Source organism: Rhipicephalus microplus, chromosome 3 (genome assembly GCF_043290135.1).
Source record: "Rhipicephalus microplus isolate Deutch F79 chromosome 3, USDA_Rmic, whole genome shotgun sequence".
Classification (NCBI taxonomy): domain Eukaryota; kingdom Metazoa; phylum Arthropoda; class Arachnida; order Ixodida; family Ixodidae; genus Rhipicephalus; species Rhipicephalus microplus.
The window spans coordinates 222106554-222119923 of record NC_134702.1 but is presented as its reverse complement, the minus strand read 5'-3'; the positions used below and the strand labels follow the sequence as shown (position 1 = coordinate 222119923).

The 13370-nt window shown below is 45.8% G+C and overlaps 1 protein-coding gene across 1 annotated transcript in view; it reads right to left on the bottom strand.

Annotated features, from left to right (window-relative positions):
- LOC119169265 (lysosomal acid lipase/cholesteryl ester hydrolase) overlaps window positions 1-13370 on the bottom strand; it is a 261381-nt gene that overhangs the window by 192457 nt on the left and 55554 nt on the right. The window contains exon 2 of the mRNA XM_075890735.1: window positions 10389-10605. Within this exon, the coding sequence (XP_075746850.1) occupies window positions 10389-10605 (217 nt within the window). The remainder of the gene's footprint in view (window positions 1-10388; window positions 10606-13370) is intronic.

The following is a 13370-nucleotide window of genomic DNA, read 5'->3' as shown; positions in this document are numbered from 1 at the left end:
AGTCCCTACCATTCGCGTATTGGGCTTCCGCATTCAGAAGAACGGTGGCAATTCGGAAACAATGCAGCTACTACACCATCATGTCTAATAGACTACAAGGCTAATCTCCCGCATCGCCAATAAACAGCACGACATTAAAGAGGCCAATCTGATACTACTGGCGACTGTCTTCTCCATAAGAAGAATCCTTTACGTTGCTCCATTTATGAAACTTACGCTCACCGACAAGAAAAAAACTAAACATAATGATCTGGCGCTACTACAAGTGCTCGCTGCATCTCCCCATGTCTACGCCTAATGCAAAACTAAGTCGCCTAGGACTTTACAATACTATAGACGAATTCATTGAAGCCCAACCTATATCGCACTACGAACGATTAGGCGAAACTCCTACAGAACGTCATGTCATGTGCTCGCTCGGCATACCTTACGCCTCCCAGTTTGGCCAGAAACTCCCAATTCATTCGGACCTTCGCGACACTTTCGTGATTCCCCCCATACCACGCAATATGCACCCTGAATATAACGTGGGAAAACGAGTAGACCGCGCCAAGCAACTAGGCAAGCGTTAAGCGAAAGCCACTCACGTGGCGTATGTAGACGCAGCGGAATATCCTATGCATTGGGCCATGGCCCTCACTGTCGCCACCGGGCAGCAGTACATAATTACCGTAACTGGCACCATTCGCGCAAACAAACCAGAAGAAGGCAAAGAAGCAGCCATCGCTCTCCCCTACGCTTCAACCCAAGCATCCTGCATCATCAGCGACTCAAAGACTGCCATCCGCAACTTTACCAAAGGTTTGATCTCCCAACCGGCGCTCCGAATTCTCACAAGTACACCTCTGTTACGTCGTCGCCGCATTGAGATCATCTGGACTCCGGGCCACTCGGGGCTCGCAGGGAACGAACACGCTCACGACGCCGCCCGAGCTCTCGTCCACCGGGCGCGTCATCCAACAGAGCACCACCCCTCGCGACCTGACACGGCTGAGCGAGAGATGATGGTCTCCTCGTTTCGCGACAATGCGAGAGACAGAATGGTTACCTTTGAAGAAATCCTAATGTATTACCGCAAGGCCAGACTTCAATACCCACCACCAGACAAGTGCCTTATTAAGCAGCAGTCCACTACCTGGCACTTTCCCCTGTCCGTCACTGTACAGCCGTATTTACCCCGCCATTCACACACCACAATGCAAAACGTGCGGTGCACCTAACGCTGAACTCGACCATATTATATGGGCCTGCCCCGAAGCTACTCACTCAGTTAAACACAGCACGAACCCTACATTCACAATCACGACGGCCGAGCAGTGGGAGGCTTTGCTGCTCAGCACGTGCCCGGAGGACCAGCTCTGGGCTGTCCGGCTGGCCGAAGACGCCACCAGGATTCAAGGCCTGGCCACCGCCTGAGCAAGGGGGACAGAAGGGCCCGTCTCCCGGCCCCTCGCCACCTTTCACCCAAGCAGGGACACTTGAATAAAGTTTCTTCTCTCTCTCAGGTTATGACTAGTCAAATTTGTTCTTCATAAAGTCATGTTTTGCCATGCCAAGGTTGGTATCGATACCATTATCAATATGGTCAGGAGAGCTGAAAGTCGTAAGTGGCTAGATAGATAGATAGATAGATAGATAGATAGATAGATAGATAGATAGATGAATAGATAGATAGATAGGTAGATAGATAGATAGATAGATAGATAGATAGATAGATAGATAGATAGATAGATAGATAGATAGATAGATAGATAGATAGATAGATAGATAGATAGATAGATAGATAGATACGCTTAAAGTCACTGAAGTTGGCTAAGAAATGCTTCGCATTTAGTATTATAAATTGGACAAAACAAACAGCATTCTCGGCTTGGCGTTGGCGTTTTCCAATGGCATCTCGAGCTAATATTTGATGTTCTTGAGAGGCGCAGAGCCAGTGAACAGGCGACAGAGGTGTGAGCGGCTGAGAAATTGGGGCGCAGTGAGGATAGAGTGAACGGCGAAAGGAAAAGTTGCGAAGCACAGCGCCTGGGATTGTACCTGGTGGTCATAATGTCCGCGTCTTATGAACACAAACGCTACACAAACGCTGGCAGCAGAAACACTGCGAAAGCGTTTCAAATACACAAACACTGGCAGCACAAACGCTACAAAAGCGTTTCAAACGCACTGCATTCAGGCTGCGGCAAGTCACCTTTATGTCAAGGAGGTGGGTGCTTCCGTTGCTAGCGGCGGGGATAAGCGCGCGCTTGCAGCTAATGCTCACAGCCTCTGATGCATAAGCGTGACATTGTGGGGGCTTCAGTTGCTAGGGACGCACGCGCCCACAGCTGTTACTATTGGAGATAGCGGTGGACGGATCCCAATGAATGCCTGACAGATCCCCACTCAAAAATTCTATAAAACTTAAAAGAACATGTGTCAAATTGGATTGCCAACGTGCAGCATATTTAAAAAAATTGCTTATTGCGTATCGCAAGCATACTTGTATGCACGCAGTACAGGAAAGAAAACTGTTGTCTTGAAGCTATTATAGCATCGGGGCTGCTCGACATATAGAGCCTTACAATATTATCATTCCTATTGGCATGCAGTCACAAACATCTACAGTAACAAGTTATTTGCTCAGAAAAGTAAGCAAAGCCAAAATCTAATTATGAATGTATAAAAGCGTGCTGCGCATGTAGAGCCGTTCTTCACTTGTGAAACACATATGGCCACGACGAGGACCACGTGGTCTACGCTTGACAGATAGTAACAATTACGATGTCTTCTCCAATCGGGTGCGTCATCACAATGATTCATTCACAAAGACCAGTTCATTCAATGGTGCAACGAAAACCCGTTCTTTCAAACGGTCAATCTACTGTGGTTTATTGTAATTTATTGCAATTACTTTTTTTTCATTCTTCACAAGCATACGCATGGGAAGAAAGGAGAATCGCATGACTTTGATATACCTGGGTGCAATCCGCTCAAACTACCGCCATCATCCACGCACAGAGGAAAGCCGAGACCTGTGTCCCCCCCCCTCTTTCCCTCCCGTTGGGTAGGTGTGAACCCCTCTAGAAAAAAATGGCAGCATATCCACGGAGTTAATGATGAATAGTGAGGCGAAGCACCCGCCCATTCATTCGTTCTTGCTTCCGTCCATCAATGCGTGCGTCCGTGTTGCCGCCCATGCGCCCATCCACCCGTCCACGCGAGCGTCCACACGTTTATCTGTGCATCCGTCCCTGCTTTCGTCCATACATCCGCTCCTGCGTCCGTTCATGCATCCGTCCGTCCATGCATCTGCCTGTGTGTCCCTTCGTCCACCTATTCAGCACCCCAAGTACCACCATCTCGCATCTTTTCATCATATATTCCTCATATAGAAGCACCGCCATCCAGCGAACATTCTAAGGACTGAACGAGAGGAGGCACACTCACACTTTCTTACAGCTTGCGCTTCGTGTCTACTTCCCACCTTTAACTAACTAGAGTTCATGGTACATACTAGTTCACTGTATCTATGAAACTGCGGCCAACGCTCGCCAAATCTTTCTAAAACCTAGGATGTCGCGCCCAGCAAGTATAATGTAGCAACCCTTTCCTTTCTTCTGTGAGTTGTTGAACAGTGAAATATTCGCAGCGTGCACGTTAACTAAAAGTCGATTTCTCCTTTCTCTAATTCCTCCTTAGCGGCCATAGGCATGTACATTGAGCACTATGTTTTATTGTTTAACAACGCAATGAAGAAATCTCTCACCTGCACCACCTTGGAGGTCAAAATGTAATACTGGTTAAACACTACTACCGTGGCTACGAGGGACGAACGGGTGCCGCTATAAGGAGCTTGTTTCGTTTCCCACTAATTTTATTTTAAATGAATAGGCTATCTTTCATGACTTTTAATATTCGTGGTTTCAAAGATCTTGTAAACGCAACAGGAGATAATGAACCTTGTGCGCTCGCTTGGGGTCGACGTACTTTTTCTGCAAGAGACCAACTTTCGAACGCGGCACGACATCTTGATCTTCCCTACTTGTTTTTCGATTGAAGCCTTCTTCTCTTTAAAGCAGACGCAGTCGCGTGGCACAGGTGTCGTGTTTCTCAATCCGAGGTTCAGGCGGGGTGCGCATTGCCTTTTTGATGCAGAAGGCCATGTTATTGCGGTGGACATGTGGATAAATGACCAGAAAATTCGATTCACCAACTTTTACGCGCCCGTGGATAGGTCTCTTGCCAATGACTTTTTTAGAGGTGCCAGGTCATTCCTGCTAAATTCAGCACCGTGCGTGTTGTTAGGTGATTTCAACTGTGTTTTTGATTCAATTCGAGATGTCCGAGGCCCTAGTCAGGACAAAGCACATACCATTCGAAAGAGTTGCAGAATATATGTAGAGAGTTGATGCTGGTCGATACATGGACAACGCTTCACGATATCGCTCTTGGAGCCACGCGCGTTCAGGGTACGTCTCAGAGCAGCACTGATAGAGTCTATATTCCTAACGAGCTCTTTGAAACTTTGGAGACATGCGATGTCATTTCTTTAGCGCCTGGGCAACGCAAGCTCAGCGACCACATGTCAGTGCTGTTCACCTTCAAGGCCCAGCTGTGAAGGCATTGCTCCAAGTTGTGGCGAATTGATTCATCAATTTTAAATAATGAAGTTCCGGTATCTGAAATGCGCATGAATATCTATGCGTCTTTGGAGGACACGCCACAAATTACACTGACAGCATAGAATCTCTTGAAGGCCAGATGGCGTATGATTGCGCAGGAGGCCGGAAGAATGCGCCATGCACGTCTAACATCACAAATGAATGAAACATTGAGGCGTATTCAAATCGTTGAGCGCGCAGGTAATCTGACCGGCGCAATTCAAGAGTACATTGGGGCCAAAAAGGGGAAATACAATCTTTTGTTGAGGGCAAGGTCCGGGGCTTTTAAACGCGCAGAGGAACTGCACCTGCATACGAATGAACTAGGTAACTTCACATACGCAGAGCGAGTAGAGGTAAGGAAACACCAGCCCAGTATTATCGGTGCAGCACGGACAGAGTGTGGGAGCATCGTCACAGATATCAAATCAATCGAGGAGGTCTTTAGGGTGCGTTTTGAAAGGCTCTGCTCTGCAGATCATCGCTCCAAAGACAGCAACCAGCATCAAAAAATCGCAGAATTTTGCGAAGGCTTGCCCACACTGTGTCCTTAGGCGTCTGATATGCTCTGCGCTGAGGCGACGAAAGATGAAAATTAGCAAGCCTTGAGGAAAATGAACACTACCACGCCTCCAGGTCGACACGGAATACTGATGGGGTTTTATATAACTTTCTTCGACGTCCTAGGCGAAGCATTTACCCACATGGTTTACGGGTTCATAATTGGGCAAAAGCCGAGGTCTTTCTGTGAGGGCCGTGTAGTCTTGCTGCCAAAGGAGGGCATGGATCCTGACGATCCACGGTCTTGGAGGCCGATTACCCTCCTTAACACAGACTACAAACTTGTAGCTACGATCCTTGGCTTGAAGCTAAAACCTTTTCTGCCCGATATAGTGTCACCCACGCAAACGTGTGCAGTGCAGGGTAAGTAATTTGTTAATTACTTACTCTGATAACAGATTTGTTCTACTATGCCAACGCCAAAAACGTTACCAAAACGTTACCAGTGCTATCGTGTCATTGGACCAAGCTAAGGCATTTGATAGGGTCGAACATGACTACCTATACTGCGTACTTAGAATGTTTGGTTTGCCTGAGCAGTACGTTCATTGTATAAAGCTTCTATACACCAACATGACCAGCCGACTTCTCATCAACGGCGTGGAGACAGTGAGCTTTCCAGTAACAAGAGGTGTTCACTAGGGATGCCCAATCGCACCGGTGCTCTTTGTTCTTTCCATAGATTCTCTCCTTAGGAAAGTGGCCAAGTGCCCTAATATTCAGGGATTTCCATGGACAGGTCTGGAGTCATTTAGCATCAACGCTTATGCGGATGACATCTTTGTGTTTGTGTGAAACCAAGCCAGTTACCGCGTTTTCTTGGAGCTGTTCGAAGATTATTTTGGTTTATTGGGGGCTTTCCCGATTGCGGAGAAAAGCAAAGCCCTTCGTTTTTGTAGCTTCCATGGCTCTTTGCCGGGTGGTATTCAATACGTGGATGCCGTAAAAGTCCTCCGGGTATACTTTCAAGACGGGAAGGTGGCCAAAAAAATTGGGAGGACGCCGTACATCGAGCCACGCAGGTCGTTGCGTATGCCACTGACTTCAATTTGTCACTTGACGCCAAAGTGACGGTGTTGAAAAACAAAGCATACGCATATGCTTTTTATATCGGGCACATTACACTCATACCCAAACTTTTTGCGTGCCGCCTTGCGTCATTGGTTGGAGCCTTCCTATGGGATGGGAAGACACCAAAAGTTCAACAAATGTTCCTGAAGCTCCCAAAACGTTGTGGAGGACTCAGTCTGCCAGATGTTGTGACATTCACAAAAGCACTTGCTGCTAAAACAGTTCACAAATTGTTTCAGGACATTCACTATCCTGGCCGTAGCTTATCGCTATATAGAAACGGAACTCTTGCAGCCGCATTCACGTCGGAAAGGTACAGGCGACCTCAAGAAGAACACCCACATGCCTTTCATAAGGTAGCAGAGGGCCTCAAGCGTTCGGTTGATGGCGGCGCCATCGAAGAATACTTTGCAAAGCTCGCACCCACACGCATTAGGGAAATGTTAATCAGTCGCTCGATTACTGACGAGGAAAAAGAGAGATGGATGTCCAGCAAGTGTAAGAAATGGCGGAACAACCATGTACCGGCAATAGAGAATTTGATTGGCTGCGGCGATGGGACACGTTGCCCACTCATCAGAGACTGTTAAAGTGGGGCATCGTTCTCAATGATCACTGCCCCAACTGCGGGAAAACAGAAACGATCCGCCACACAATGTTTGAATGCGTAGCGGCCAAAGGCGTGTGGCACGTCATGCGTCGTCAATTCGGAGTGGCAATTCCTTCGAGCCAACAGCGCAGAAGGGGCTTATTTGAAAAACTTGCACTGTACGTCACAATGTTCGTCTTGTGGCGTCGCCGCTGTATGGCCGAAGCACGGCGACGACCCCAAGGAGCTGCATACCCAGCATTACAGAAGATTAGAATGATGATGTTTTGGTACCTTACTGAACAGATGGAAACTCAGGGTAAAGAAACATTTATCAGAAAATGGCATACACGCTTTTTTGGAGTTCCAAACAGGAATATTGAACTTCTTTTACTGCTATTTTAACTCGGGGGAGAAAATTGCTTCTCGTCGTAGGTAATACGTGAATCTGTTCCAGTTTACTGCTTTTTTGCGTTTCTTTTCTCTTAGTTTTCTTAAGTGATTCGTGACCTGTGAGAATATTTGAAGTGCTGTGTGTTACATCTTGTCTATGTTCTTTTGTTTGTACACGCCACTGAAGTGAGTTTGTTGCACCAGACAGTTGTACTCACCTGAAATGTTGTTACCAGTTTGCAATAAACTTCCCTGTTTCGCCCTGGCAGCCACAGCTGCAGTGCCACCACCACTGCCTTCTCTCTCTCTCCTTTATCTTTGAATGTGTTTCGTTGGTCATTGATCAAGGTAGCTCTGAGTGGTTGTGGTAGTGGTTAGAAAATGAGAAAAAGCACCTAATTTTTGCAACCCAGTCGGGAGCACGGCGCAGTGCCTAGCTCTGAGGACGAGTGAACACGCGCATCTTCTAAGGCGGTCACGCATGGCTCCGCGCTCGAAATGTGCGTCTGCAGCCGCTCTGCAAAATAGGCTGCCAGTCATTTTCAACACTGGCATCCGACCGCGGGGCTGTTAGATACCCAATTAGAACTGTCACTTTACGTGGTAACACTTCTATGCACGGTTTTGTGTAAGTGATTGCGTCACCCATGTATTGATTGATGCGATCGCTTATAAAGAGGATTAGTTACTGCACATTGCCTGCGCTCTGCAGAAAGGGATTGATATCATTTTCAAGTGCGCTTTTGGTTACGTCGTCATAACAATTATATGATACTCAAGTGTGCAGCGTGCATCTGTGGGTAGAGACAATGAAAAAAAAAACCTATTTACTCAGACGCACTGCATAAAGCGTCTTTTATCACCCTTTTATCGCAGATACGTTGCGATGCTGCCAGCACGTACGCGTTGCGTAACGTGACGCAGCATAAAGGATAACGCGAAGCAGCAGCGAGGCGCACGGCGTTCCACTGGTTGAAGCAAGCGTTGACGCGGGTGCTGGAAGAATGGGCTGAAGCGAAACTCGTATAGCGTTTACTCGAGTAAACGTTTGTCTGAAACGCAAAGACTCGAAAGGCGGGTTGCGTTGAAGACGCTTGCACTCGGCTTCCTTGGTTCGCGTCTCGTCAGTGACACTCGCAGCACCGTCTCCATTTTTCTACGCGATCGGCGTGCTTGAGTCACACCTCGTCGATGTCGTTGGCCTTCCACTGTCAACGCCAACGCTCGGCTTCACTGGCTCGTGCCTCGCCTGTATTGCAGGTGCAACGTCGCCATTCGCGAATGCCATCGGCCCTGCTAACCGCCGCAACGCCGGGGACGGCCGAGTTAAACCAAACGTCTTCGGCACTTCTTATGGCTGGCAAACGATTTCCCTTCCGGTGTCCTCTCCTTCGCAGATAAACGAGAGGAACGTTTGTTCACTCGATGAGAGCTCAAACGTTGCGAGTGGTAGAAAGGGTGAAGCGAGAGAGAGGTGACACGTGGCAAACGCGCGGCGGTTGAGGGAGAGAGTGACATCACCGTGCACTGTGAGAGAAGTCTAGACCGACTTGGCGCCGTCCGAACACTTGCTGCGAGTGGAGCGCGGTGCCGGGTGTTGGCATGAAGACATCGACGGACAGCGTTACACAGGCTACCCAATTTGAAAATAAAACATATACAGTGTATGGTCGCATATTGTTTTGCGTCCGAAAGAGGCCGGCGTGTTTCCTTTTCCGGGAAAGAGGGCAGTGTCATTCCGCTCGCCGATGATGGCCACTCGGCTTTTCTATTGCGTCGCGCGCTCAAGGAAAAAATGGTTTCGCTCGGAGGGACAAACCGCGAGCTCACGCAATGCCGAGAGAGGTCGTATTTCGCAGCAGAGGCCAGCGTTGAGCAACTTTCGCGGCGTTTAAGAGAAACGCGATTAGCAGTTGTATTGGCTGCATGCGATGGCGCCATGAGGGCAGTTGCATGCCACCCCCTACCTCCGGCCTTAGGTCTGGGTCACAGCCATGGCAGTCTTGTTTTGAAACTCTGAGAAGTTGCCGCGTCTGGTGAAGGTACCGCCCACCCTTGGTGGGTCCGATGCGCTGGCGGGGCGGCACTGTCTGAGGGAATCTGCCTGCAATGCTGCACGATGCCAAGACAGGACTCCGTTTCGCGTTCGGCCTCGTTCCTTTTGCTGGCTAACGATGCCATTGAAGACCGGAGAGTATGAGTAATAAATCATGCACGTGTGACAGTCACTGCGGAGCTGCTTGCTACCGATTGTGGATGAGCGAAGAGGAAAGCCGTTGTTTTTCTTGATAGTTTAACTTTCCGTTTCGGCCCTTCCCGGCGGGCTGTGGCCTACGAATAATTGGCTCTAATTGGCCGCCGCGGTTAAGCCAGCGCTAAAGTATGGCCACTGTTTACTTTTTTTATTGTGTGCACTCCATATTAACGTGCACAATGGTGGCTCGGCAGACTGGGCAGTTATCAGCGTGAAGAATGTACGTGAAACAGTGAAGCATGATGTACGTAGCTTGGGCTGCAATCGGGACGCTGATATACCAGTGAAACTAAAGGCAAAGATGGTTGAGGACAGTGCAAGCGTGAGACTGCACGTTCTCTTTTGTTAATATATAGAACTGAGCGTAAGAAATACAGCGATTGTTTTCCCTTCTTACGGAAGAATTCATTCATTTAACCTCCACTGCTTCCTGCGTTTGAGGTCGTCATCGCTACCGATCATAGTCCAAGATCTGCGTGATCGACGCAGAAAAACCAACAAGAACTTTACTTACATTGCATCCAATATACTTGCCTCACGAACAGACAGAGCTTCTTTTCGTGCTCTACGTGCCAGAAAACTTGCACCAATTATATTTTCGGTAAACAGCAATACCTGAATAAGTAGCATGGTAGGGTTCGCAATACTCTGAATGGCTCTATCGCAGATGTTATTCTCAGTCACTGTCTCCGTAGGGCTTTGTATCAAAATTGTGAGAAGTAAAAGTTCAGTTCCCGAAAATTTCTTTACCTCATCTTCACCTATCAGAAGAAATAGTTTCTTCGCTTTAAAAAAGAGGCCTTATCGATGACTGCTTAATAATTTCCTTTTAAAAGCTTCACGACTGTAAGTATGTCATAAATTGCTCGCTTACCTGCGCTCTGCGAGGGGTAGTTAATGAACCAGGAACACGAGTCCGCCAGTATGCCCGGCACGAGAATAATTGACTTGCGCTTGGTTCTGTTTGCTGTTGATGAAGTGCCGTTGTCTTGTGGGGTCTGTCCCACCCTGTCGACTTCTATGATGTACCCATCGTCGGTGGTGGCATTGGCCGTCTCGCACGTAAAGCCGAAGTACCTGATTAACTCGCACTGCATACATGAAGCGAATAAAATGGCTCAATTATTACCTGTAGCCGTCACTGGCATCAGAGAATGCTATGATTTATATGTGGGGTTTAACGTTCAGAGAATGCTATGAATGTAATGAATGACCGGAAAAAGTTCACAAATGGCAAATTATTCGGGAAGCATAAAGCCATAACTTGTAATATTCTTACGAAAACTTTGTGCCCACCGCGGTGGTCTAGTGGGTAAGGTACTCGGCTGCTTACCCAGAGGTCGCGGGATCGAATTCCGGCTGCGACGGCTGCATTTTCAATGATGGGGAGAACGCTGAACGCCTGTGAGCTCATATTTGGGTGCACGTTAAGGAACACCTGATGGTGAAAATTTCTGGAGCTACTACGGTGTCTCTCCTAATCACATGGTGGTTTGGGGAACTTAAACCACACATATTGTACAATTAAATACGTTGTTCACATAAAAACAGCACATAAACGGAGGACAAGAAAGAGAAGGGTACAAACAGCAGCATTCCAAATTTGGCGCTCTCTTTATTTATTTATTTAATGATACTGCCAGTCTAAACAGAGGTTATAGCAGGGAAATCATATGAAAACGAATATTTGTTTACACAGATTCACATTGATAAAAAACACAAAAAAGCCGAAATTACAAAATGGCATGCAAACTTTAGGTTATACATTGCCATTAATGAACACGCAAATAAACAATTTTAGTAATATCAAAATCATGAACTAGGTTATCGTTAAGAATCACCGCGAAAAGATAATGCATGCATTTGTAATATGGGGTAGGGACAACAAGTAGGCATTTTTATTGAACAACTTATTCAAAGAATTTTATGAACAATAAACTAATCGAAAAACATGTCACTTGAAATATAACGATCATAAAAAACAAAATTTTTCTATTCGCAACTTGACACTGACGCATCGTTTATTGGGTTCAGTGATAATAGGATGTTGTTAGTGCAATTTGCGAGGCAAGAAGTTCGCTTTCAATCGCAGCTAGAAACAAGTTTATGGATAATTCAGTGCTTAAGGTAGATTTCACTGAGTTCCAATCTTTAATGGTTAGAGAAAAAAATGAGTATTTAAAGCAATTAGTGTTAAAAGAGCATTCTACAAGAGTATAGGAATGATTATGACGGGTTGGTCTGCCGTGAAAAAAGATAGATATCTTGAGGTATCTATTTTTATTACGTTGTGGAATACTTGAAACATTAGTTTTAGTCCTGTTAATTTTGTTCGGTTTTGTAGTGTTAAAATGCCAGCGTTATTGACTAGGTGGGTCGGTGAGTCTGTCAGTCTATACTTGCTAAAAATAAACCTTGCTGCTTTTCTTTGAACCGCTTCTTGTTTTTTTTTAACTTGTTGGTGGGTATACGGCAACCAGACAGGGCTGGCATATTCTAATACAGATTTGACGATTGTAGTATAAGGTATTAGTTTGGTATTTGGTGGTGCGAGTTTAAGACGTTTTTTCAATAAAAATAGACTTTTTAAGGCTGTGCTTGTAATATTATCAGTGTAAGTATTCCATCTCAGGTCGTTTGAAATCGTTATTCCTAGACATTTGTGGCTAGAGACTGTGGCTAAGGGGTAGTTGTGAATAGTGTAAGAAAAGTTAAACCTGTGTTTTTTGCGAGTTACTGTCAGGGAGACACATTTACCAATATCAAGGGACATTTGCCAATTTTTCACCAAATGTGTACATCTTCTAGTGCTTGATTAAGAGTTAGGTGATCCGTAGGAGTAATAATTTCCTGGTAAAGTATGCATTCATCTGCAACGAGCCTTAGTTTTACTTCAGTTGAGAGGGGCTGATCAATAATAATTATTGTGAATAATATTGGTGCTAAGACGCGTCCCTGTGGCACGCCTGACGTGACTGCTCCTATTCCAGAGGTGGTGTCCTGTAACTGTACGGATTGTGAGCGATTGGTTAAGTGATCATCAATCCAGTGAACAATGGGCTTATCTCAAACACTACCTTTTAAATTACCTAATATTATGTATGAGAAACACGATCAATTGCATTTGAAAAGTCTAAGAAGATGAGGTCAATTTGTTTATGGTTATCAATGGACTGGGCTGCATTGTGTAATAATTCTAAAAGTTGAGTAACCGTTGAAAAGCCTTTTCGGAAACCGTGTCGTACATGAGACAGGATATGATTTTTCTAGGTAAATACATATGTGTTTCAATGTCAGATGTTGTAACAATTTACACACAGAACATGTTAGTGATATTGGCCTGTTTTTGAAACCATGGATTTGCTGCCTTCATTGTGCATTGGTATTATTTTTGCGGTTTTCAATATTGCGGGTGTAGTTCATGGTTGCAGTGATTTATTAGAGATTACACATAAATATTTAGCTATCCATTCTGCACACCTTTTAAGAAAAATGTTTGATATGTAGTCAGGTCCCGCGCCCTTCTTGGTATCGATATTTGTTAGTAGGTTGAGCACGCCTTGCTCGGTGCTTGTTAAGGGTTCTGTTGATGAATGGTCTGAAGATTGAATGAGTGGTGCAATTTGGTCCTCTACGGTAAAAACTGATTGAAAGTAAGCATTGAAGGAATTGGCGAGATCGTTGTTGTCGTCAGAAGAACGCATGAGCTCATCATCTTTCTTTGGATTTATATATTTCCAAAATTTATTTGTAGCGTTCATCAAAAAATTGGGAAGGATCTTTGCAAAGAAATAAATTTTAGCATCTTTTAGTTTACTTCTCATGTCGCTAACAAAACAGCTACAGTCAGATAGTG